At 35.0% G+C, this 26,445-nt stretch overlaps 1 protein-coding gene across 29 annotated transcripts in view; it reads right to left on the bottom strand.

Moving 5' to 3' along the window:
- Positions 1-26,445, bottom strand: part of RIMS2 (regulating synaptic membrane exocytosis 2) — a 452,506-nt gene that overhangs the window by 296,890 nt on the left and 129,171 nt on the right. For 3 of the 29 annotated variants that reach the window (XM_065668774.1, XM_065668781.1, XM_065668780.1), the window contains exon 1: positions 17,941-18,062. The exons of the other annotated variants lie outside the window; for them this stretch is intronic. In XM_065668774.1, coding sequence (XP_065524846.1) covers positions 17,941-18,062 — 122 coding nt within the window. Of the gene's footprint in view, positions 1-17,940; positions 18,063-26,445 lie in introns of those variants that run through there. 29 annotated transcript variants of the gene reach the window in all.

The raw sequence follows: 26,445 nt of genomic DNA, 5'->3' as shown, positions 1-26,445 counted from the left end.
GATTTAAAATTATATTCTCAGGTAAGATAGCTAAGCCTTAAAACAAATTTTGCTAAAATCAATATTACTTGAAATGCCTGCTATGGAAAATTTGCTTCAATTAAAATATCCCATCTGGACTGACTACAGCCGCAAAAAGCAATACTATTGGATATCAAAAGAAAAATTTTCTGAAACTGAGTAATCTGGTTCATTGGAAAAGAAGAACATAATATAAGTGTAATGTCTAAGGAAATAAATAACATCATTGTGCATAATATTTTATTAGCAAGATGGATGGTTAAATTTAATTCAGAAAGCCTGCCTCAGAAGTGAAATAATGCTCGTCTGCTTGTGCCCAATTAATATCGCTGCTTTTTTCATGTTATTGCTAATAGAGGCATACTTGTTCTATATAGATAACGTAATAAAATTGGAAGAATATTATGTTCAAAGAACTAAACATAAAGGCAATTTCATGTGGCAATATCTGGGAGAAAAAAGATCTAGCAAGTGACCCTGATGCCTGACACAGTCACAGCTTTAACCTGTTGTGTGTCCATGAACAGACCACATTACTTCCGTGCACATTTACACTCTCTTCCTATACAATGTAGTTTTATCACCAACTGGACACTCCCTTACTTTTATTACAACTTTCCTTATCTCCTTTGTCTCAGATCTTTGACGATACGGCTTGCTTTATAGATGTTTATCCTCCACTTGGACTTTAGTTAGTCCATACACTGAATTCTAAAGAAATTATTCTTACCTGTATGGTCTCCCCGATTAAAAATACCAGAAGATTTCTTACATCAAGACCATAAACTGCGTCGAGTTGAAAAATAAGCTTCTGAAAAATATTCAATTGTGATTTAGTCTTCTGATGCAAAATTCCCCAATTCTAGAATAAAACTTCTGCCCTTTTATAGTCTGAAACATTGCTTTCCTTTCACCAAATGGATTTTGTCGCATCTAAGAAAACTTTTTAGGGAGCAGGCACCTAACAACCATTATCAAGTAAACACTGCACCTTCTTTAAATATCCCACATTTTTTAACTCTTGATCTTGAAGGTAGCCATAGTAATTTCTTAAGCTCTTCCCAGGAGTAAAAATCCCTTTGGAAGACCTGAACCTAAACCTGGATACAGTTAATGATCTTACTGATGTTTTTCACACTTATCTCCCACACAGGCAGATCTGATCACACTTGATTTATGTTCATCCCTCTCTGGAAGGCAGAATTTTGTCTGAATGAAAGACAAAGTCATGAAACACAAGCCTAAAGTCAACAAAAAAAAAATCCAAAAGGTACTGACTTCTCAAGCCCTTAGGAACTCACCGGTCTGTAACTCTAACTGTACCTTTATTTCTTTTCTACCCAACTAATTGTTCTACAATTTTATCACTACCATGAGTCAACTTTGGGATCGCAACACTCACATGATCAATTCAAGAAATGTTACCAGTCCATTTAATTTTTCAGATGCTTGTATTCCTGCTCCAAACTATACCTCACCTCCACTCCTGCTTGAGCCTTCTCAGTTTTTTCTCTTTTTTTCACATACAAGGTTTAATCATAATAACCAAAATAATACAATAGCCTTAATAATAGTAAATCACACGCACTGAGGTGACATATTTTGCACTTCACTTATGATATCCACAGACAGGGTTTTTCTAAGCCAAAGTCACAGGGAAGAGCCTCCTGCTTCTTCCCTGCCTCTTTCATTGAATTTCATTATCCCATATTTTCCTGTCCACCAGGTTGACTATACTGACTGCACTGTTCTGAGCCCAGCTGGACTTCGTTTAACCACTTCCCACAGTATATTGTGTTGGAAGATGATCTACCTTATTATTCTCCTCCATGACTTGTATGCAATTATTTCTGCCAGGGTTTGATCACCTCAAGCTACAGTGCCGTATAAGACTACAATAAATACAGTAGTGCTCTGCAAGCTCATACAATAATAATCTACTTATGCATTAAGTAATGATTAATCATCTATTTATGGATGACATAGTAAAATAAGTTTTTACACTGAGCCATAAATAATTAAAAATAGAATCGCATAGATAATTTTTCACTGTACATTTACAATTAAATCTTCACAGAGAGGTTTAGACAAAATGTCAAGATACAGTTTCAAATAAGCTCCTAATAGTTTAAATAGAAGATATGGGGGGGGGGGGGTAAACAAAAAGCTTTTGTGATATGTCTTTGTTGCCAGTGCCTACCTTGTCATCTATGGACAACTAATATGCAACTGATAATAACAGCATGCACTCTTGTGCTACTTCTGGCATACAGGAAAAATCTCGAAGATTACTCCATCAGAACCCAAAAATACGTTTGATTGCAGTCTGAAAATGCATTTCAGATCACTATTTCCTTTAAACATAAGTATTTGAATCAGTCCTGCCTCTCGCATACTGCCTCTGACAATAAACCCCACTTTTTAGGTTTTCAAGCCTAATCTAAAGCTAGGGGTTATTGAAGCAACTGTCTGACCAATATTCCTTCCTCCACTCCACTAACCCCCCCTGGTCTTGACTACTAACCCACTGGACAGAGGAAATAGAAGCAAGGTAACTCCATATTTTTTTTTAGTAGCTCTTGCCAGAGTCTTAGCAACCATCTAAGAGTTTAAAGCCAGGAAAAAAGCTGCTGATAAAACTGAAAGTACTAGTATTGTAGATGGAAGTCTAACAGGCATCTTTTAACTTCTCTGCTAACATCACTAACTGTGAGAATACCTAGAAGGAGACTCCACTGGTGGTTTTGGATTCCTTTTTGCTCCTTTGAATAGCAGATAGAGAGCAAGAGTGATTTGGGCATTTTCTGAATCTACTCTCACTCCCTCATTAGAAAAAATCTTCACTATAAGGGCAGTGAGGCACTGGCATAGGTTGCCCTCAGAACTTGTGGCTGTACCATCCCTAGAAGTGTTTAAGACCAAGTTGGATGGGACTTTGAGCAACCTGGTCTAGTGGAAAGTGTCCCCGCCCTTGGTAAGGGGGATGGAATTAGATGATCCTTAAGGTCCCTTCCAGCCCAAACCATTCTACGAGTTGATGATTCATCTCCTGTTTCCACAGATTCAATTTCATCTGTGATTGGAGCATCCCACACCTCCTAGGTGCCTCCAGGAAGTAGTGGCCACTATCTGGAGTGTTCTGCTTGGTGGCTTTGTGATCCAATTTTGAACATTTGACACTCAAAATACTTCCTTTTTTTTCCTACATGCCCCTCACTCTAATCACCTTCTTTGAGGTCCTTATGCTTTCGCTACAGGAGGATGAAACATCCCAGGGTGCAGCTGTATGTCTCAAAACTAAGCTGTGTTTCTGAGTGATCACAGTACGTGTGTCTTTGTACAGTGCAGGAACTTGAATGGTATTAAACAGTGAAGGCATTTGAAAAAATAACTCTAAGTAAGTCTGAGATCAGTATATTGTTAATTAGTATAGTTGGAAATAAGGTGCTTCTATGGCAAACTATACAGTATAGAGCTCATTTTTGGCAAACCACATTAAATTGTGCTTTCAGTGAATCATCTGGCAAATTTACCTTCTGAAAAGTTCCACTGCTGTCAAACTATACAAGGGTAAGCAAATATTACTACAGGCTTGGAACCCTGCTTATAAGATTTTTTTTTGCATTTCAATGCATAGTTTTAGTTTTCACAGACTCAGACTGTGGTAATTTGAATTTCATTTATCTTATATATTTCTTTCATTTAATTTTTACTTTTTTTTTCATTTTATTCTCTAAGCAGCACTGTTCTTCCTATCAACAATCATCATAGTTAATTGGGAGAATAAGACTTTTTTTTTATGTAGACACTACATCTTAACGACTAAGGGAAAGAAAATTATAGCATTTCTTTATCACAGTATTTGAGAAATGATTTCTACACATGAATTTTCTTACAATCTAAGTAGAAGGAACTGCCTTTGACTAAGGAAAAAAAAATCAAGAAATTAATTAATTAATCAATTAAAGCTATAAACAAATATTTATTTTTAGCAACTTCTTCTTTCCTTGTAAGTTATATCATTTATAAACATTCCCATATATAGCAATGCCAAAATAACCACACAAATCACACAAGGATACCCTGACCTCACTCAGACAACTGATTCAAAATCTGGGTGCATCTACTAGTCATATTATTATGAAGTAATTAATATTTGTCTCACACTCCTTTTCTCAGAATACTCTGAGATTCATTATAATTGCCATTAACTGGCTAATTGTCTTCAGCATGTAAAATGTTGGGCATGCAATGTGAGCCAGGGGCATGAAGGTGGGATCTAGCCAGCAAGAAAATATTCAGGGAATAGTAATTACAGACTTTACAGTCACATCTCTCTGTAATTGCTAGCTCCTCAAAAGACAAAGCTACTATGACCTCACCTTTTCTGGTCAGGAGTACACTTAAATTAATGGAGCTGCCTAAACATGTTACCTGGTTTTGTTTTTGCCCTGAAGTGTCTATGTCTCTGCACTGATTTCACAGGGAGCCCATGATGCTTTGATCAGTATCTGAAGTTAGGTGAGACAGAGCTGGGCAAAAGTCTCATGTCCTTCTCTCCAGCCTACAATGCTCTTGATGCCTGATACCAGCCTCTGAAGCTCACTCCTAGCTTTTGAAATATTCCTTCTAGATTTTGAAATCTTAATACAAACTCCATTTCATGTGCTTGTAAACATACTGACTTAAAGTTTATATGACTGTAAACTATTTTAGCAATGCAAAGGGTAAAACCTTTCTGCTGAAACTTAGAAACTGCAGATAAATGCAACATTATGAATTCCTTCAGATTCTATACATTCTGTTTCGGAGGAATTTTACTACTTCTTTTTATAGTTACTTGACTTCTGAATTAAGTCCTGTAAAGACTAAATAAAGAATGGGAAATTATGCAAACACAATTTCTGATGATATCTTACTTACAAACTTCTCACGTGATCAGGTGACGTTACCTCTTTGGAAAAAAGGCTGCTAGATTGGTGCTAGGTCTAATTAATTTTTAACCTATGGGAAGAAGTACATATTTTATCTGTGATACTATTCTTTAGAGAATCTTCCAAACAAATTATTTACTCTATAAAATCTTGTGGAAAATGTACCATACAAACACAGCCCAAACATCTTTCTTATCAAAGGGCATTTTAGATAAAGGATAAATAAAATTAATTAATTTCAGTTTCAGTTCTTTCACTGGTTTTGTACTGGACTGAAAGACAGCAGAATTAGCAAAATGTAATAGAAGTGATACTCACATGATACAGAAAACAGAGACAGTAGCAGTAGCATTTGCTCTCTGTTAATAATGCGATTTAGTCCATCAGTTTTAGTAAGGTATTCATGTATTGCAAACAGTAATTTCTACATAATCTGAAAGAAAGATAAACTTCCAGGGATCATACTGAAATCTCAACTGTTAGTATACTATATGGTATTGCCAGACAGTAAAAATAATAAAAAAATGCCTCCCTTTTCTAATTTTACCTGGAACTAAATAGCAGAAATAAAATACAGCTAGAAATGGAAAACATTTACCATCCAGTTTGTTTCCATGACAATGAAGAATCTTTCCCCACAGTACATTTTCTAGAGTTTTCTCAATCTAATTTCAGAAGTTGGCTTTTTTTTTAAGGCTTATGTAGTTTCCTATTTGATTTGAACTATAATATGGTCAATTAGGATATTTGCATGGACATTCAGTCAAAACCTTCTATTCATTATATCGCACTTCAGGACTTTTTTTTTAACTTCCTAAAGAAATCATTTTCCTTCTTGCTGTTTAATTACTTAATACATATATATGCCGGTACTTTGTTTGCTTTCAACACTAACTGAACCAACCCTGATATATTTCCATTCTTCTTCACTATTCTCATGTGGATTTTTTTAGCAATTTTTATGGATTTTCTGAAATCTAGAATGCCAGAATTATGCACAGTGATCCCAGTATCTGTGTCTCCAAGACCACATTCTATTTAATAGTTAAAAATACTAGGCAAAACTTAAGTTTATGCTCAAAACCTCTCAATTAGGTGATAACCCACCAGTCATGGTCAGCCCCAACAGGCACCTGTGGGCTTTATGTGGAAAACATTAACTCTCCACTCTACAAGTAAAGTTTATCTAAAGTTCACTGGTATTTTCTGAAAGTCCATATTACCTCGCGCTCAGTTCCTGAGTGACAAATAATAAATATGTGTTCATTACGAAGAGTTTAAATATAATGCTTCTTTTACCAGCTAGTTCACTAGAAGCCAAAATTCTGATCAATATATAGAAAGATGGTTAAGAGAACAAATATAAGGACACTTGGAAGAAATACTGGAAGAGCTTATAACAGCAAAATATATATCTATTTTATTGTATGATATTTACTGAGGACAACAGCAGATACTGTCATCATCTTTTAATTAAGAACTTATTCCTATATATATGACTTAAAATAATATAATAACCAGATCAAAAAGAATCTCTATCGACTAATCAAGATCAATAATGATTCATGGAAAGCAGTGTTTAGTTTGGTGGGTTTAGCATCTTCAGTTAGCAGCTCATACAGCAGATCATGAAGAAACTGAGAATGGTTATACTAGTACTTTATTCCATGTAACATTTTCACAGAGTTGGAAAAAATGCGACCAAATATGATACTTAAAATATTATTTTACAGGATTAGAGATGCTTCAGCGTCAGCTTTCCTGAGAGAATGCTAGGAATGCCTGAGAATTTTCCTTCATATAAGTAACAAATTTTCTGCTTCAAAGGGGGAAAAAAAAAAAAAAGGATTTAGCATTTTAACATTAATTATGGAACCATAATTAATCCATGATAATACATGGATACCTGTGTAAATGTAGTATAATCCCTGGTTAAATATTCAAACTGCCTTATTTATTATACATGATTAAATACCACAAATAAGATGCAGCAGCCCTGCAGCAGAAAGTACAGCTAATCAGCACAAACTATATCACAGACAGAAAATATAATCAGGTGAAATGGAGGCTACGCTTTCACTGCAGAGTTAATACAGACTTCTGTTGCGATGTTGACAGTATTCTTCCTCACAGTTGCTTTCATAAACCTCCTCTTCCAGTTCACAAGTTCTTCTAAATTGGACTTCCTGACATGTTTTGAGTACAGCCAAAGTCCAGGCATATGATCAATATGCAAAGATCCATACTATGACTGTATCAGTTTCATGCTGGCATTAGTCAACTTGTAATCAGTATAAAGTGCATGAAAATCACTGTGTGCATTAAAATTAATCATTGTAGCATTTTTCTGTATTTTTTCAGTGCATTCAGCTTAGTCTTTGCTAAAGCACACCCTAAGAAAAACCCTGCATAAAAGTGATTAAGTACAAAACTTCTCAAAAAATTAGAACATAAAATTTTCTTTCTAGATCTGCTCAGTACATTGACTAATCCAGTAGAATGCTGATAAAAATCTGAAATTAATATATTAGGCTGAGAACATGTTACCTTCTCGTGGTTTTGATTATGTAACTTAGGGTAATGCATTCTTTTCTGGAATGGAAAAAAGCCACCAATAGCTGTTAGTGCAAAACCATTTGAAAAACTGAAAGAAAAATAAATTACTTGGATTTAGCCAGTCATACAAGTAGGAAAATACGTTCAACTTTGAAGAAAGTGCTTTTGTTATGCAACAGAATTAAATTCATCCCCATATAAAGTAACCAGGAAAGAAATTAAAGTTTCTGAAACATGTTATGTAGGCACAAGGAGATAATTAAATATTATACTCCATTGCCATAGTTTAAATTTTGCATTACATGAGGGATGCGTGACACATGATTTAATGAGGATTTTCTATTATTTTGCAACATTTTCTTGTCATCAGAGATAACTGAAGCAGAAGAAAGAAAAAAATAGGCGAGAGATAGAAATAACACACTGGAACTCAGTGAATAGGTCTGTATAATAAACTCAATTTTCTATCTTATCTCCACGCTGTTGCACTACGAAGATTTCAGTGTAATTTTTCCCACATATTGTCACGGCAATTACAATGAGCTAACATTATTTTCTGAAGACAAACCATATCAAATCACTAAACCATCACTCCAAATTTGAAATTGTTATACCTCCCAGAATTCAAGTAAAGCTGATGACTTGCAATTAAACCCTTTATCTATTAAAAACATAATTTTTTGTCTTCTTTTGAGTAAGTTCATTTCACTTCAGCTGAAGCACCAGTAGATTTGAGATAGCTCTCAATCTGACCTAAACTGTTCTTTCAATATCCACTTGCTTCAATCAAAGGTGAATATATGCAACAATCTTTCTTCTATATAACACAAGAACAGTTTAGATATCATCCGTATGTAATCAAAATTAAATACTGATTAAAGTACCTTGCTAATCAATGAAAAACCAGTAAAAAAGTGATTATTGAGACAGCATTTAGACATCAGTGATTATACAAAAGGTTTCCCAACTAAAGTTAAGTAGAAAATGTTCAAATTTCTCAGCTGTGAACTCTTAAAACACTTATTCATACAGCATTATATCAACTGACCAGAATCCAATAAACGTCCCCTTGCATTAGTTGCGTATAAGTACTGCAACGTAAAATCCACAAAAATATATATATTTGTATATGAATACAGATTTGAGAAATTATGTTAAATTCTTAAATTAGTGAAAAAAAACTTCTGAAAGACCTATCTCAAGACAAAAAAATCACTGCAGCGAGGACATATCAGCTGTGTAGGTGACAGTATATAAGGAAATAATGTACTTAGTAATATGATGCATTTTGCAGCTAGTATGACAAAAGGCATCCTTAGTGCAAGTGAATGGTTGAGCACAAAATCCTTGTATATTTCCAAGATATTTAAGTTACTCTGCTACATGGCCTAAAATTTAAAGACAAACCTAAATTCCCGTGAAAGAGAATGCAAAAGTCTTTCACCTGCATATATATATGAACCCAGGATCATGAAGACCTTTGCAAATATTTATAAATTAAACATCCTAGACTCCCATGAAGTATTAAATATGAAAAGTATCTCCTAAAATTCCAGCAGTTAAATAATTCTCTTGGCACTACAAAGGAGGTGTTGAAAGTAGCAGGTGTAGAATTCAGAACCCTGTGACTCCAGGTTTTTGACTGACCAACACTAACACCTTCTTGTCTTGCTTTATTCTAAAGATATTTGAATTATTATTACAGGTATTCCTTATACACCACTGTTACGTTGATGCGCACTAAATGAGCATGCTTTAACATTAACGATTCATGCTAAGCGCAGGCAAGTTTTTGCACACATAAATTATATGAATTCCTGTGGGATTGATATTGTAATTCTTGTTGCATTATAAAACCTTTTCTGTTCTCCCTGACTCTTTTCCAAAACTTCCAAAAGTATGACAGGCAGATGAAGCAGGTTATACTGGAAGAGTTCTTGAAAACAGCACACTTACTTGGAAGCTTTACTTATTTAAGTAACTATCAAACAGTGTTAGAGTCACATCAGAGCTATAAAAGTTGGGTCTTCTCTAAAACCCACATTTATCTTGTAATTTTACAGCAGAACAATGCCACCATTAGCAGTGAAAAAAGTAAGTCCTCAAGTGAATGAAATGCTGACTACCCCTGGGATCCTAACATCCATGCAAAATGCATTTAGAGTGCACAGAACCAACAACAAAAAAAATAATAATAGGAAAAAATCAAGAAATGTAAAGAGAAACATTAGCATATAAAAAAGGAGAGGGTAAGAGGGGAGGAGAGAAATTATGCTTGCTGTTTCAGCCAAAATTTTTAATGTTATCCTAGATTTTTTATTATGCTTGTAAAATTGTACTTACAAACATATTTTGTAGGACTAGATATAATAAATCAATAACTAGAGTGTAAAGTTTTCTTGAAATCCTGAGGTTCCATTTTTCAGAAATGTTTTATTAATTTCTGTCACTTCAGAAATAATATTTTAAATCTGTTATGTGGAGGAAAAAATCCTAAAATTTGACATAAATATTCTCATCTCATTATTCTACTACTTATTTAATAATGAAGTGAATTTTTATTTACTTAGAAATATACATATATACATGTCAACAGGTCCATCTTTGGCGCACAAAAGTTAAGGCACATACTAAACTTATTTGGTTTAGAGTATTTCTCTGTGACTTTACACATTATTTTACATGTTAAAATTATAACTATTTTAAAGCAATTATCATAATTGCATTATCTGCTTGTCAGCTTAATCGCATGCACGTTTTAACAAGATTATTGTTCCTATTATAATTTATACTGCTATTACTATGGAAGAGACTTTATTGAAAGTATAGATAGAGTTTCATGCTAAAAAGTTATCCTGAATACCACAGAACTGAAATTTGGAAGTATATCTTAATCAGAAAAATAAGTTAAAAACTGCAGGTAGGATAAGATATATTAATCAAGACATATTTCATTTTTATATATATAGACGCTGTGCAAATTCACTTTGACTTCCGTACATTAAATTCAACTCAATTCTTCTTCTAAAATCAATAAAAGTTATGTTTCAGCAATTCGATCTGTATTCCCTGTCAGACAAAGTTGGGACAAAATTCTCTAATACAAAACATTTTTATTTCATTTCTTATTCTCATAATTATTTCCTTTCAGGCTAAGAAACAAAAAAACAGAAACCAGAAAGCTTCCTTTGCCTCCCTGTTGCAAAGCACATGCTGAAGTGAAGCCAAGGACTTGAAATGCTTCCAACTTCTCCTTCAAACATTTTATCTCAGGGAAAGCTAAAATGATACTGTTACCTCCAACACTCATCTTAGATTTCCAGGTGCCAATATTTAATTTTTTATTCCTTATCTCAAAACCTTGTTAAGCACCTGAGGCACACCAGACGCCTATCTCTCTTGAATTATTTTGAAACACAGTGTTTTCTATGAGTCAACCTGCATTCTACCTTTATAGTGCAAAACCACGAGTATAGTCCTGAGAAATCTAAACGGACTCTAGGTCCACAGTTAGCAACTGGTAGGACAGCCCTGTCTCACCTAAAAGGAAAGAAGCACTGTAGCTGCAGTACTGTTCCATCCCAGCTTAACCAGCCCTACACAGCCAAACATTCCGATTTTATATGTACTCTTCTGTCTACAGTAGGGGTTTAAAAGGGTTTGTTTTCCCTTCTAATTCTCTCCCCACCCAGAAATCACACTATGCAAAAAGATCAAAAACAGAAAAAAAAAAAAAGAAGAAAATACAGAAACAGCAGGGCCCACACCAACAGAAGTGATCTTCCCCCACTCCACCAATTCAATGAGTCACTAAGGGTGGCAGGAGCAGCTGGCAAAACTTCTCTATCAAGGAATGCAGACATTCTTTAGTTCTGATAAGGGAAGGTTTGATTTTCAAAGCCCCAGATTTCTACAATGCATTGTAATTACTATTACTAACCTGGCAAATAGTGCCATTAATAAACACATCGTACCATAAACATGCATGTGATTTAACTTAACTGACACAAAATGAGAAGAGCTATGAAGTATACAGAAAGGAATGAAAAAAAAGGTGAGGGACTGCACGAGTACTGTCAACCATTTCTTTACGTACTTGGTACTAAGCAAAGCAGGACTGGTGAAGACCCTCACCATGAGTTTTTGGCTGTACAAGTGGGAAAACAGAAATATTTATGAATACGAGTCTGACCATCTGCACCAAATGGCCTAGCATATTCACTTTGCCTCACACCAACAAACCAGACTCTAAACTGAGGCAGTATGGAGCAGATTCGCATAGCATTCATGCCAGTTTTACCAGAGTGACAGCACTTGCAAGAAGAGTAAAATGGATAGCTGGGGCTGGATTTTTGTTTCAGTCATCACAGCTCAATCTATCCCCAGACATATCAAGGGTCATGACCATCAACTTTGGGTTTTGGATGGCCATATTAGAATATACAATTTTCATAAACTACTAAGCTCTTGTCATTGGACAAATATCTTTAAAATGTTTAAATCTCAGTACACAAAATCACTAGTCATTCCTTAATATCACACTTCTGACTTTTCTTCCTCCAGAAGAAGAAGATAATACCCACATCTTGTGTGGATGTTCTAAGGAATGATATGAGTTATCTGAGTTATTCAAGAAAGGAAAGAGATTCTTATCATATGCTCTGATCAAAAAAGTTGTACTTGGTAACTCAAATATAGCCTAGATTTCTGTTGCTTTCACTCAGGTGAGGGAATAAAATAAAGTTTTAAGGCATGCTTAACCATTTCCAAGTTTAGGATTATTTAAATTTGTCAATTTAACATACTATCTGAATTACTACCTGGAAATAAATTATCCACCTCTGACTCATCCTCTTTTTTCTTGCTGGTGGGAGGTTAAAATCATATGCCAGCTAAGATTTTACTACCATCATCAGATAACAACAGCTGATGCACAATAAGAATAGACAGAAACCTGTTATGGCTGCAAATATCCAAACTCTGTGAGATTCATGGAGGTAGCATATGTCACCTTATTAAATCTGTAGCAACTGAGGTGGAAGCAACAGAAGGTATCTCTCTCCAGAGCTGGACGAGATGCGAAGAGAAATCGTTCTGTAAGAAAATCTCTTTCTTTCCTGTCTGAAAATATCTGTAACAAGATGTTACAGAGATGGTTTTTCCTAGAAATAAGATTTAAAAAACAAACCTAAAACCCAACGGCTGCCAAAACAGGATGGAATACAGAATTTCTTCTCAGAAAGAAACAGTTTTGTGGAAAATTGGTACGTTCAGTTGCTTCCTCTAAGGGAAATAGAAAGATGAGAAGATTTAAAAACTCATGCCACTTTTCCCACTTTCTCCCAAAGCAGCAAATCAAGGGACAAAGGACAGATGGTGCTAGGTATCTGCAGCTTAAAGAGGACATGAAGTGCTCTATGGGGGGGGACCCATGGAAAAGGTGCAAAAAAAAACAAGCACACAGCTGCAAGTCTCTCTCTGCCTTGTATATACAACTTGCTGTCCCAGCCAGTCTTCCCCTTATGTTTATAGAAGTGGCTTATGCCTCTAATTTTAGCAAATAAAAAAGACAGAGGATCATTTGAGATGGATAACGTCTCTGAAGTAATATAGACATCTGGTGCTAGCTTAGTTTTGGATTTCTGATTGTGTCAGAAGCAAGGCACAAACGGTTAAGAACCAGGGGAGGAAATAGGTTTGCTATGCCTTTAAACTCATTAAGGAAAAATACATGGTAGGAATACAAACAAATGTCCTGGATTTTCTTCCAACATTGCATGGGTTTTTCAACTGAGAAAGGACATCAGCTTCAAATTTCAGGGAATTATTTAAAACAGGATTACGTGAATCTATTATGGAGTTAAAAGGGAGTAGATATGAAAATCCCAACTAAAGTTTTGAAGGCAGTTATAGGCAAGCTAGATGTTAAAAGTGAGGAGAGCCAGTTTCAGTCATTATTCGCTATTGTATGTCAGAATATGGATGATATGCTCTTAGTTCTGATGCCATCAGTGTGGTTTATCCCTGGCTCTTAGCTAATATTTGAAAATACAACGTTCTCTTAGAATTATAGCAAACCTGTCTCTTTGCTGAACTGGTAAGAGTCAGAAAAAACCTCAAATCTATTCTACAGAAATACCTTGACAGAATTGTTTCCCAGTAAGGAACAGAAAATGAACTTTTTCCTTCAATGTCAAAGTAATGATTACTTGCATCATGACAAATGACAATTGTCTGTGACAGTAATTATTGACATCATGTGATGACTTCATTATAAAACAGATCATTAGTAAATAGCTCACAGGTATATTCAGGAAACAAAACAGAAAATTAGATAACGAACACAAATCATATTTTTCTACTTAAATTATATTTTCTGTGTGAATATCTGGTTTCATCAGCAGGCTAATTTATTAGGTATTTTAGTGACCTTCTGAAAATCAATGCACTGAAGGAAAAGATGCTTACCAAGTGACTGAATAAGTGAAAACTTTTAAGGAATCTTTAAAAATATTTGTGTTTAATAAAACACAGTTTACTTTTTTTAATCTAAGTGCATGTAATTTCAAAACACGAACCATTCCATGCTTTGAAAGTTTCTGCTGTACATAGAATTTGATAACAAACTCTGTACTATTTTGGGGCCAGAAACATTAGTTATCTTGTGCCCCTGTGTGGCCAACCTAGACAACAAATTTACTTTCACACAGCTGTAACAAAGTACCAATGTGTTGTGGGAGAAACCAGATTTAGGTAAATCCACTGCTTTCCATTCTCAGAGGAAAGCTGCTAATATATTCTGCAATGGTAAAATTGGACTGATACTGCTCTGTACAGTTCATATCAATTTTAGTCACAACGGATACTCACCATTATGCAGTGATGTGTTAATCTGAACATTGCCCAAAGCAACTGTGACTTTGCAAAGCATGCTGCTACAAATAGAGCATCTGACAGCACAGCATTTGCACACTAAACTCTAAATGAAGAATGGCAATCAGAAAATCCAGCTTATCTGGTAGCTAAATGTTTTTAAGATGTGTAAAAAATTTATTTATTTCATTATCTTTAGTCATTTGAATGAAAAGTATATCACTGAAAGTCATCAGAAAAAATTTAGACAGCAAAAAAGCCTGAAGCTCCTTTAGACGCTGCTTCAGAATTTGGATGTAATGTAAGCCCTAGTATGTTTTCAGAAAAGGGCTCATGATTTCTTTTCCATACTTTCTTTCCCAGAAACCTGAAGAATTTATTCCACAAGCTAGCTATTTGCCAAATGCTAAGAATGCAAAACAATTCTTGTGACCTCTTGACATGAGGTAATTCTAATCCTTTTTCAATAAATAGTAACCTATTACACAGGAAATAACATTACAGTCCCCAACGTAGGTGACACATGGTTTTGAGGTAAAGTAATAGCTCTTACTGCTTCAACTGAATGGAGTGGATAACGTCAGACAGAGATGTGCAGGACCAGAAGGAAGGTCCAAAAAGCAGCTATCAGTTTACAATCCCAGCATCATCTTACAGCACAGCATTGCCATGCAGCTGGCAAAGAAGAACTAAATTGCAATATTCCTCCAACAGAAGCTGTTAGCAGAGGATAATTAAACCCATTTAAATCGTAAAATCAATATAACTCATGAGGAGTTTAATATCATTTGTGTGCTCTCACATCAGCTACTGCAACACAAAATATATGCAAATAAAAATCCAACTCATGTAAGGTTTCTACTGGAAATTATAAAAAACAGTTTAATATATTCTCCTATTAATGTCTGGTAAAATATAAGAAAGCGAAGGCTGAGATAGCCGGCTTTCCTGAAACAAAACCACAGAATGTCTAAACTTCTAGGAGAACTGAAGAATTCAAAGAACACAATGTGAAAATTAATATGAATCTATTTTCAGTTACAGTTATATGCATACTATCTACTTCCCTATGACTGTTTTATATGGCATTTTCTGCTATACTATTAGTATGCATTAACCTGTTTTCTTAACATTATTACTTTGTGTAAGCAGCAGTTAATCATCCTATGCTTAATGTCAGCCCTTATCTTTCTGGAATATGACTTTTACTTTTTAGACGTAAAACCAGAAAGAAAACCTTAAAAAGGGTCATCTCTTTTTAGTCTGAAAAATATTTAACTTCGAAGTCTGAAGAGACAGACCATGCTATACCTCATTAAAGCAGAATCTTTTATATGCTAAAGGTATTTTTGTTTTCCTTATCACAGTTCTGAAACATTAACTCTTAATGCATGAACTATTAGTTTTTAGCTAGAGCATTATATTAACTGTGCAAAGCTTTAAGTGAAAAATCTACCTAAACCAGACACTAGGATTGATTTAATTACAAAAAATAAAATTGATATTTTTTTTTAATCAGTAAGGCAACAAAAAGGACTAGTCTCTGAAATAAATGTCAGCAGGATTTTTTAGCGACTATTCAATAGATGTCTTCCTCAAAGCTCTTTTATCAAGATAAAATTTAAAATACTGGTACTTATTCAGAAGATGCAATCTTCTGACTCAATAACCTTAAGTATCTTCCAACTAACTCTAACTTCAGAAGACAGAATACATGACTTAGCCTTGCATGATTACTGCTGCATATTGTTAAAAAACTACACGATGTTTTATAGAGGCCAAAATTGGTACCTAGAAAATGACATTACTCCTTATAAATAGAGAAATATTCTCACCCTAAGTAAGTAAGGCAGCCCACACTAGGTAGGAGGCTAGGTTTCCTAACAGTGCTTTCTTGTTTGCCAGTCTTCCAGAATAAATATAATTCTAAACCTCAGGCACAGCAAATGGAATAAAATAATTCTGATGCCTTGTGATGTGAAACTGATACCATAGACATAAGTCTCTAGCTTTTCCAAAAGATTTACAAGCAAAATACACAACTAAAAGCACTATGTACATGTATGTGTAAGAAAAAAAACCTAACAAAAAGCATGCATTTTGATCTTGAAAAACAGATCCAGAGAATCAGAACTTGGTTTGTAGCTGATTGGAACAGTTGCTAAGGGCTTTGTCGGTTGCTGCAGGCCTGAAACTATGCACTTGGAAACAGGCACTATTTTACAATCACAGTTGTTAATACGTAAATTATTGCTCCATTTTGTAGAGCTTCAAAGATTTCACAATACTCCAAAGGGATGTGAGAAAAAAAATCTCATGGACTACAGATCCTATGTGTCTAAAAAAACTCTTAATTTATTAAAGTGATGATGATTACCAAAGCTACTTCCATAATTTTGCATGCTTAATTAGAAATCCATACCCAAGGTATCAAAACTTGAAAACAGTAACATTAAATAAATATTAAAATATTTATAGAGGAAACACCAGCAATAAGGGAGGGAATCCTTACAGCAATATTCTGGGAAATAAAATGGTAACAGTTTTCTAAGTATTGAGTGCAAATATTGCTCTGTTTAAGGAATAATATCAAATTTTCAAGGGATTTCTCTCTCAGATACAGAGAAGATTAAAGTGCTAGACATAGTCTCTGCAATACAACTTCCACCCTTTTTCCAGAATGTTTCCACCAGCGCACTATCTTTATAAAAACTACAGGATTCATTTTCTCCCTGATCTGCACTCACTCTTTTAAATAAAATTCTTCATAATTTTTACTGTTAATATTTAATAGCAGTATGAAAAAGTTCTAAACATTAGTATTATGTTTACTGAATAATGTCACAAAAGGGAGTCATTATTAATGCAGTCTACCCCCTCAGAAATATTCTAAGAAACCAATTTAATAACCAACTCACATCAATAAACAACTTCTTCCTATCATTTCTAATTCCCACAAAACAACAGCTATTTATAAAAGGACAGCCTACAGAGCTGACTGACCTGCTGCAAAGCATCCACACTGATCAGCTATAATTTGGCCAGTTAAAAAGACTGTGAAAAAGCATCACACACAAAATCTAAGTCTTCTAAAAATGAGAAACTGCTTCCTGCCTATATTGCAAAAGGTATGCAGGAGTACTAATTTACAGCTCCCACCAAATTAGGTATGGTTAAACAGACACATCTTTGAGCATTTAATCCTTTCACTGCCACATCCACAGAGAAATCATTTTCTCTGACAAATTTGTTTATGAATATTTAATATGCTTTAAGGATTACAGTTAATAATGCTAGCTTCTAATGGTAGCTAATGTATTTGAAAGATACATAACCATCTTAAATATTTTATTCAATCTTTGCTGCCTTTATTTCTGCAGATTGAGTTCTCATGTAACCCTTACATAAAACATAAAAGCACCAACAGAAGAGACTCACTGCTACTGTAAAAATACTAATATCTAAGTGCAGTTATAAAAGTACCCCACTGAAAAACATGCAAATAGATTACTATCAGCATAGAAAAGGTAAGGCAAAATGCTTCATTTCTACTCACCTAGTGTTGTTCAACGTTTGTCCAAAAAGATCATTTTGTAAAATATTTGGAGGGGATGAAAAAACCCCATGAAAATGAGATAAAACAGAATTGCAGACCTGGCGCAGTGTCTCAAATTGCATTTTCTCTCTTTCCTTCCTTTCTATTTTTCTTCACCACCTGTCTTAAAAGTCATCTATTTTGCACACACCATCAAATGCAAACATGCCAATCAAGTTCCATATTTCTCCTGGTCTCTGTAAAAACTGTGCTTAAATGAGCAGGGGCTGATAGTTAATTGTACAGTCATTATTCTTCTAATTCAGTCGTAGAAGATTTAGTTCCCGTGCGGCTTTCTCCTGACTGAAGCAAGAATTCTAAACAGCAGTAAGCTTTTTGGGCATTCCCAGCTAAAGTGTGAAGCTGAGCTGCTTTCATGTACTCTACTCATATTTCTCTAAGCCTATTAAAAACACGCAGTGAATAGATGCTGTCGTCAGGAGTTTCAGCACATCTGGCTGCCAGCAATAAAATCTCAGAAGTAAAAAAATGAGGACAAGGCATCCTCACACTGTTACTACTGTCTAAAAGGAGGAGGATTTCTGCATCTCTCCTCCTCCTTCCCTCCCCTGGAAAAATGACTAATACGGTGGCTGTGTATGTAGGTCTTTTTTGTTTTTCTTTTTTTCTTAATGTAAAGGCAGCTCTACAGGACAGAAAGACACTCTGAAAATATTCTTCATATAATAAACAACATGAATCACTGAGACTGTAACAACAGACCTTTTGTCTCACATCTGAAAAGCTATACTGTATCTTACATGAGATAACAGGTTTTCTCAGTGCAAACATTTAAATATAGCATCAATTCATGACTGAAGCAAACAGTATACAATCCATACATAACTAATCTGTCAGATACTGTACATACAGCATCAAAGTAATGATTTATCATGCAAACCTGAACAATTACTAAAAGGAATGGCTGCATTATATATGCACATTTCAAAATAAGAAGCCTTCAGTGTCTTTTAAAAGTTCATTGCACAGAATCAGCCATGATGGAACCAAGCAAAATCAAGCTTTTATTTCAGTGCTCCATACCTGTCTACTTCCAGCAAAAGCCACTGTATTAGAAGCCTACGCCTCCAGTACACATACAGTATAGGAAGTCAAAGAGCAAGTAGAATCGGTCAACTAATGGAACAGATTGAGTTTCTGCAGCATAATATGCACCACAAATACCATTAAACTTACAGAAAATAAATACCCCTGACTAAAAAACATATTTTTCCTCTTTTAATGCTTGCGCCATAGGATGACATCATATAACATTACAGAACATACTGTATCATTGACAAACTGAAAAATATCAATTAGAAGGATTTTCCTCAGAATATCTCATTTCCTATCCACAGTTTTAACATATTAGCACTAATTACAAAATCTCCAAATAAGCCAACATAAAATGAAGAACATTATTAAAGCTCTTCCATTGAAAGTGATTTTAATCCCAGAAGATATGGGAGTAAGCAAGCTTCCAGCTAATTAAAGTGTTGTATGGATGTGCACAGAAAGCAGCAACAATCCAGGCTTCTTTGGCCAGAAGGACGGCAGCTACAACTCAGAAGAAAATCTTCCCCTTTAAAAGAGATGTAAAGACTCCCCACCAACACCCATGTTATGAATTTCAAAAAGTATAATGGAGAAAATATGAGCTAATAAAACTGTTCCCAGAACTTATGTGGAAACATACAAAGTACTGCACAAAATAGTTTTTAATACCTGTTTTATGCCTACTGCATAATGTGCATTACAGAAATATGTGTATTTGAGGAATGTATTACAATTTGTGGTTAAAAGTACCAGGCTATATGCATGGCAAAACGTAGTTGTTGAGATCCTGGATTAGGAGCTAATGAGTATTTATGGCTATCTTGCTATAATAAAATGAAAACTTAGTACTAGGCAACCACCTTGCTTACACTACAGAGATTTCATGTTTGTAACATACAAAAGTTTGCCTTTACATTCATTGCATCAAAAGACAACATTTTTTAATCTGCTGCGCAAAAAAGAATTATCATGTTACAAATAATTCAAGTTATTCAAATAATTATTGGTCTGTTATGCACCACTAAACAGTTCAAAGACAATGTTAGCCATGGAACAGGTACAAGACTAATATTTTACCATATATTTCAAGTATATCACCATTTTGCTGTGTGCCTTATGAATGGTCATCATAGCCAAAATGCTTTTGAAGTTGCAATCAAGGTCTGGACATTTGATATTCACCTTTCTATGTCTTCATTTTCAGATATTTACAATCAAAGTTCTACAACTGCTAACAAAATGAATACTTCTAATTTTTTTTCATTTAATTCTGGAGTAAAGAATTGAGAGTACTCTGCAGATATTCATGCAAGTAAAACTGTTAATAAGGAAAAGACAAAAATAAAACTCACTTGGAGTATTGTGTGCAGTTCTGGTGTCCTCAACATAAAAAGGACATGGAACTGTTGGAACAAGTCCAGAGGAGGGCCACGAGGATGATCAGGGGACTGGAGCACCTCCCGTATGAAGACAGGCTGAGGAAATTGGGGCTGTTCAGCCTGAAGAAGAGAAGGCTGAAGGGGGCCTATAGGGATGCTGGGGAGGGACTCTTCGTCAGGGATTGTAGTGACAGGACAAGGGGTAACAGGTTCAAACTTAAACAGGGGAAATTTAGATTGGATATAAGGAAGAAGTTCTTTCCTGTCAGGGTGGTGAGGCACTGGAATGGGCTGCCCAGGGCGGTTGACACCATAATACAGACCTACTAATATTAAGCCCGGTTCTTAGTTACTTCCACCTTTTCCAAAATATAATGGTTTGAGCTAGAAAAGTCAAGAAAAAAAAGAGGCCTAGCAAGAAGGGGCTGGAGGAGGTGGAACGAAGGAGCATGAGCAGAGCAGGCTGTACCAACTGACGTATCCATCCTTTCAGAACCAGAATAGAACTGACAATCAAAAGTCTGTGGAACCACACATAGTATCATTTCCTGTACACTAATATGCATTGAGAACAGAACAGTACAGGGACTAGTTACCTTATGTCAACCCTGTTAGTGATCTTCAAATGTAAATGTGACAGCATTTTTTATGTTGAAAAATTCCTTGTGATGAGGGGCACAGTGATTTAGCATCATTTTTGAGATTTAGGAAATTATACCCTCAGCATTCCCAGATTAAAAGCCTCATGTAAGAATTCTAGAAAACACAGGAGGTTTTTTTTTTCCTAATTTCATATTTATATTCCTTACACTTTAGATCTCCTTTTCTCTTCTTCAGGTCTCTCACTCTACATATTCCAGTATCTGTATTAGATGCAAAAGAGGTCCTATATGCAAAGGCTTCTTTTTTTACAAAGGATTTCATAGACATGAACCCAAATCACACAGAATGCGAAAACCAAGTACAGATAGTCTTAGCAATTACTTGACATGGCTGACAGCCTATTTCAAAATGAAAAGGCAAGCCTGAGAAAAGCATCATTGGATCCATTAAACCAGGGTATACTGAGCTCCATACAGATACCTATTTCTTCAGCCAAGATGAATCTTAATAAAACCCCTGCAGCTACAAGTAGTTTCGAAGAAGTTTTTCAAGAAACCGCCCAAGTATGTATTGATAATTTTCAATTTCTATAAAATATTTTTATTTCAAGTAAAAGATCAAACTTCTCTGAATTTGATTCTAGGATTTAGAAAGCTCTTAAGGTAAATGTATTATACAAAAGGAGTTGAAAAACTTACAAATATGTTATCTTTAAAACTTCTTTACTGCAGCTGCACAGAAAAGACATTTCACGTTAAGCTACAGCTTAAATAAGATAAAGTCACACAAGATCATTAAAACTATACATTATGGCTCATAAGGAAACTATTGTACAATTTGGGATTCAATTCCATTCTAATTTACTGGATGTTACATAAGTATAGTCTGACGGTATCATAGAAGAAAATAGTAGAGATGGGTCACTTGAAGTTTGGGAGTAAGAGTGGACATTTTGAAATTAACAGAAAGTCAAACCTCTTTTTCATCTGGAAGCTAAATAAAATTAGGTAATTAATAGGACATAAATATCTGTCATGCAGCTACCATTGCCCTCCAATATGCCCTTACCAAAGCATTTAGCTAAATATTTAGGATTTAAAAATTTTGGCTATTTAATTTTTCTCATTATGAAAAGAAAAAACATCTGAACAAATGGTTTTTAGACAGGTAAGTTAACAACTTACAACAGGTGGCCTTGCACACTGGATGGTGTTATAACAGTTTACAAGACTACTCATTTTCGGTCAGATTAGCAAACTGGTGCTTCAAGGTGGGACATGATTTTAAAGTTCTAACTTAGATTTAAGGATGGACATGTCACTTTGCTATTGCAAGTGAAATGCAACCAGACTTTCTTCTGGGGTAAAGCCCATAATCATTTGTATTTCATCACATCAATGTTCAAAGGCTCAGCTTCACAAGAGAAGTTTAGCAAGAATTACAGCAAAACCTACAACTGTAAATTTAATCACTTAAGAATAACAGCGACAGAAGCCAGTATCCCGAATATCTAGGACAGGAAATAATAAAGAGAGGGATACAGATAAAGCCCCAACCCCAGAAGGATAAAAGTACCTAAATCCAAGCTGCAGGGAAGCATCAGTCTCTGCCCAGGAATTGTAATAACCAATCCTCTCTTTCACCTGGCGCCTGAGCAGTCATTCAAAACTTTTTATTACAGGAAGTCCGGCAGTTGGAACACTGGGAACTTGGAAAACTGAGTCCCAACTTTCTCTTATGGCTTCTTCAAATATTCCCACTAAGTCCTCATCAACACCCTCTTGGTTATTCCAAAGGGAATATGTCTTTGCTGTTGAAGCTGTTCTCTCTCCCGTAAAATAATTAAATATTGAAAGAACTATTTAATTCACCAAGTTAAACATTTATTGAGAATGGAAAACTGATACTGTTTTTATTCCCAGGTAGTCAAGAATGGAAGATACTGAAATTCCAGCTAAGAGACAGAACCTTGTTACAGAAAATATCCGCTAACAAAGTAGAGAAATGTAGAACAAAGTAAATTCATCTTCAATTTCAACAACCAAATACATTTTTTTCTTGTTTGCATTTTTATCTCAGTACATTCTACATTTCCCTGCTTCCTTACGTTCATTTTTGAGGCATTCTATCCCTATTCATATAATTCTTTCCAATGTCCTTCTTCATCTTTCTCCCATTTAGCCATTTAATAATAATCTATACTCTCCTTTTAGCCTAAGTTACAGATTTTAAATCAAGGATAGGAGACTTAGAAAACTGGACAGCCTATTTATCTATTTTTCTGTCCATATTACCATCTATCACCATGACTAATATGCTTGAGGAGACTGGTTAATTTCATAGGGGCATAAATATTGAAATAGTTAAGTTCCAGCAAGCTATGTGAAAATCAGCATCATCAAAGGAGAAGAAAGACCCAGGATATTGTGCAAAGAGGAAGGGTAGGTAGAACTATTACCCACTGACTGTAGCAGTAGAAAGACCGTCAGAATATTGCCAGTAAATAGCCACATCATTGATATCTTAAGTTTGAAAAAATTATAAGCAATTGGAAAAGGTGCTTAAGAAAGCTTTATTGTGATCCTCCAAAGCATTACAGTGGAAATAGGATAGAAAAATATGAGACACCTTTATAGGCTGCATTGATTCTGGTGATCACAGAACCACCTTCCTCTGTTGTATTTAACTCCTTCATTCCTCAGTTTCTATTTGACTTACCTCTAATACCATCCCATGTACAAAGGACTTACCAAAGTTTATCTCCTGCTCCGCCAGCAGTAATACCAAGTTATGAAATAATAATAATAATAATAATTTATCACTAAAATGAGCTTTACAAAAATAGTTCATTATCGCAAAACTTTTAAGTACATTACCTATTGAATACTTTTGGAAATGAAGCCTAAGTAAGCAGGTTCAGCTGCACTGATATATAGGTACTACAACTTTGCTGTTCCAAAGTCTGTTGAGCTACCATTCCCTGTAGCAGCCACTGTTTCCTAGCCTAACTCCAGTGGAATCAGTGATAATGCTGCATGCCAACAGTCTCTGGATCAAGGCTCAAAAGCACAGTTCAGCACTACACCTCTAGTGGGTTTCCAAATATTGGAACTGCTCTAGTGCCAGTGGAAGAGGTCTGTGCACTGTTTCTCTGTCATGAACGGACCCAGCAAGCACCACAAAGCTCCAAATAGTTAAGAGGACGCTTTGAATAATCTACTTACATTCAGGACAAAATACAAAAATAAGTTGTCAATTTACATTTAGCAACTTTACAGGAATCTGGATAGTCTCATCTCTGAAAATTCTCAGAACTAATGTCATCAACACAGGAGAAAAAAAAAGGCAAGCAAATGCCTGTTTTTTAATGAAAGACAAAGTTAACCTTGACATGTTTAGATTCCTGAGAAAGTCAAGGAGTACAGGCTACATAAGCCTAAAAAGATGGATAGGAAAAAAAGCGTTGGAGTTCCTAAGGAGGAAAGTGCCAACTGTCCTCAATAAGGTATGCGGAAGTTCTGTGATGAGACCAAACCGTTCATTTCCCTGTGACTGATCATGGTCTAAGCAAATGACAGAAAAAAATCATAATGCACTAATGAGTACGGCTTTAAAATTTTCTGAAAGGTAGCAAGCAAGTTAAACATGAGATTTTCCCTGCATATTTACTACCTTGGAAAGAATACATTTTACAAATAGAGTATTTGGAAGCTCAGATTTCATATTATTTTGACTAGTTATGGCTTAATTAAATTCTTAGTCTATGAAAGGAAAAATGAAGATGTGAAAGTGAAATGCTAGATGTCTTGTTTATTATCATTTGGATGCTAAATAATCTACATTTTTTAAACCTCAGATGACATAATGATAGGTCTGATTTTGCTCCATATGCAGATACTAGGAAATGTGCCATATGTTCACTTGGGAAATCCTGCTGTTCGGCCTAATATGGACACAGTAAAAAACTGGCACTGACCATACAAATTGCACATTCCAGGATGAGTATGATAGAGGGGAAAAAAAACAAATAAATTGGACAAACGAAATATGAAAATTGCAATTTAAAAGCCTTTCATGATTAATGATGATTGGCAAGACTATAAAACAACAGTACTACTTCTTGAAATGAGTCAGTAGCTGTGCCACAGAACCAGCTATACCTCCAAGTATAATCACTTTGGAACTATCTTTAACATGGATAACTTTGACTTATTGGTTAACGTCCTTAGCTCAATATAGATTTTGGCTCCTCAAACCTCTCCTCAGAATTCTCTTTAATACATTAGTTGAAAGGAAATATGGGAAATATTATTTAAATATGAAAAGGCATAGAATAATTGAAAATAATTACACAAAATGTTTAATTTTAATTATTTCTCTTATCTCTGTCCTTCTCACCCTCACTATTGTGTGCATATTACACAATACATACAACTCGCATAGTGAAACAAAAAGCTTCTATCACTACGGCACACCACAAAAATTGAGAAAAAAGCACAAGTTACATCTTATGATTTAAAAATATTCAATGGAATACAGTTGAGTTTGAGGGGTTTTCCAGCACAACTGAAATAAGGCACTTGGATTTTCTTATTTTGATAATAATACTATGTTATGCGACCTGTTCACAAAAACAAGTCTGAGTGCTAAGTTTTAAGTACATTGTTGCCTATGTCTGTTCTGCAACAAAGCTCCAGTGCCTAGTTCCTGCCTCACTTGCCAAATCTGGGAATTTCTAAGTCTTCCTCACTTAGGAATTCCATGCTTAAAAATGAAAATGTTATTTATCTTAGGCAAATTCAGAAGTTGAATTTATATTGTCTGAACCATTGTCTGAAGTTATTAACAGTGACACCCAGATTCATTCTGCTTAAATATAGACATCTAAGGTGTGTATTTTAGAAGCCAAGCCATCTTTTTTCTTCCTGTATAATTGATTAAAAAAAGCATGTATAAAAAAACATTCATATGACCAAAAATTTCATGAGTGCCCAAAACCAGGTTTAATGAAGTGCTCTTATGCATGGCTAAATACCTTATTTAGGAGATGTGAATATAGCTCTGTAGTTGCATCTCTATTGCTGAGTCTGAGAACACTCTCCAGTTCCTGGTTTGGCTGTGTTCTGACACCATGTCAGAAAAAAAAAAAGTAGCTATGCACATTCCCTCCCATTTTCCTACCCATGCATTTTCCCAGCATATAATCCAGGCATGCACAGATCTGCATGTTTCCTAGGAAAATTCCTATTGATGGTAGATCTCCCATATTAAAAAGGAAGCCCTAAAATCTAGGGATATGTAGTTTTTAACCCATGGCCCTGACCTAAAACATAATTCATCTAAAAAGCTGCTGGGGCAGAATTTGCAATTGGCAAACATAAAAGAATGCATTTGTCTACTAAATGTAGAAATTACTTCTTCAACCTGC

The sequence above is a fragment of the Lathamus discolor genome, chromosome 2 (genome assembly GCF_037157495.1).
Source record: "Lathamus discolor isolate bLatDis1 chromosome 2, bLatDis1.hap1, whole genome shotgun sequence".
In the NCBI taxonomy this organism is placed as follows: Eukaryota; Metazoa; Chordata; class Aves; order Psittaciformes; family Psittacidae; genus Lathamus; species Lathamus discolor.
This window is presented reverse-complemented; position numbering and strand designations above follow the sequence as displayed.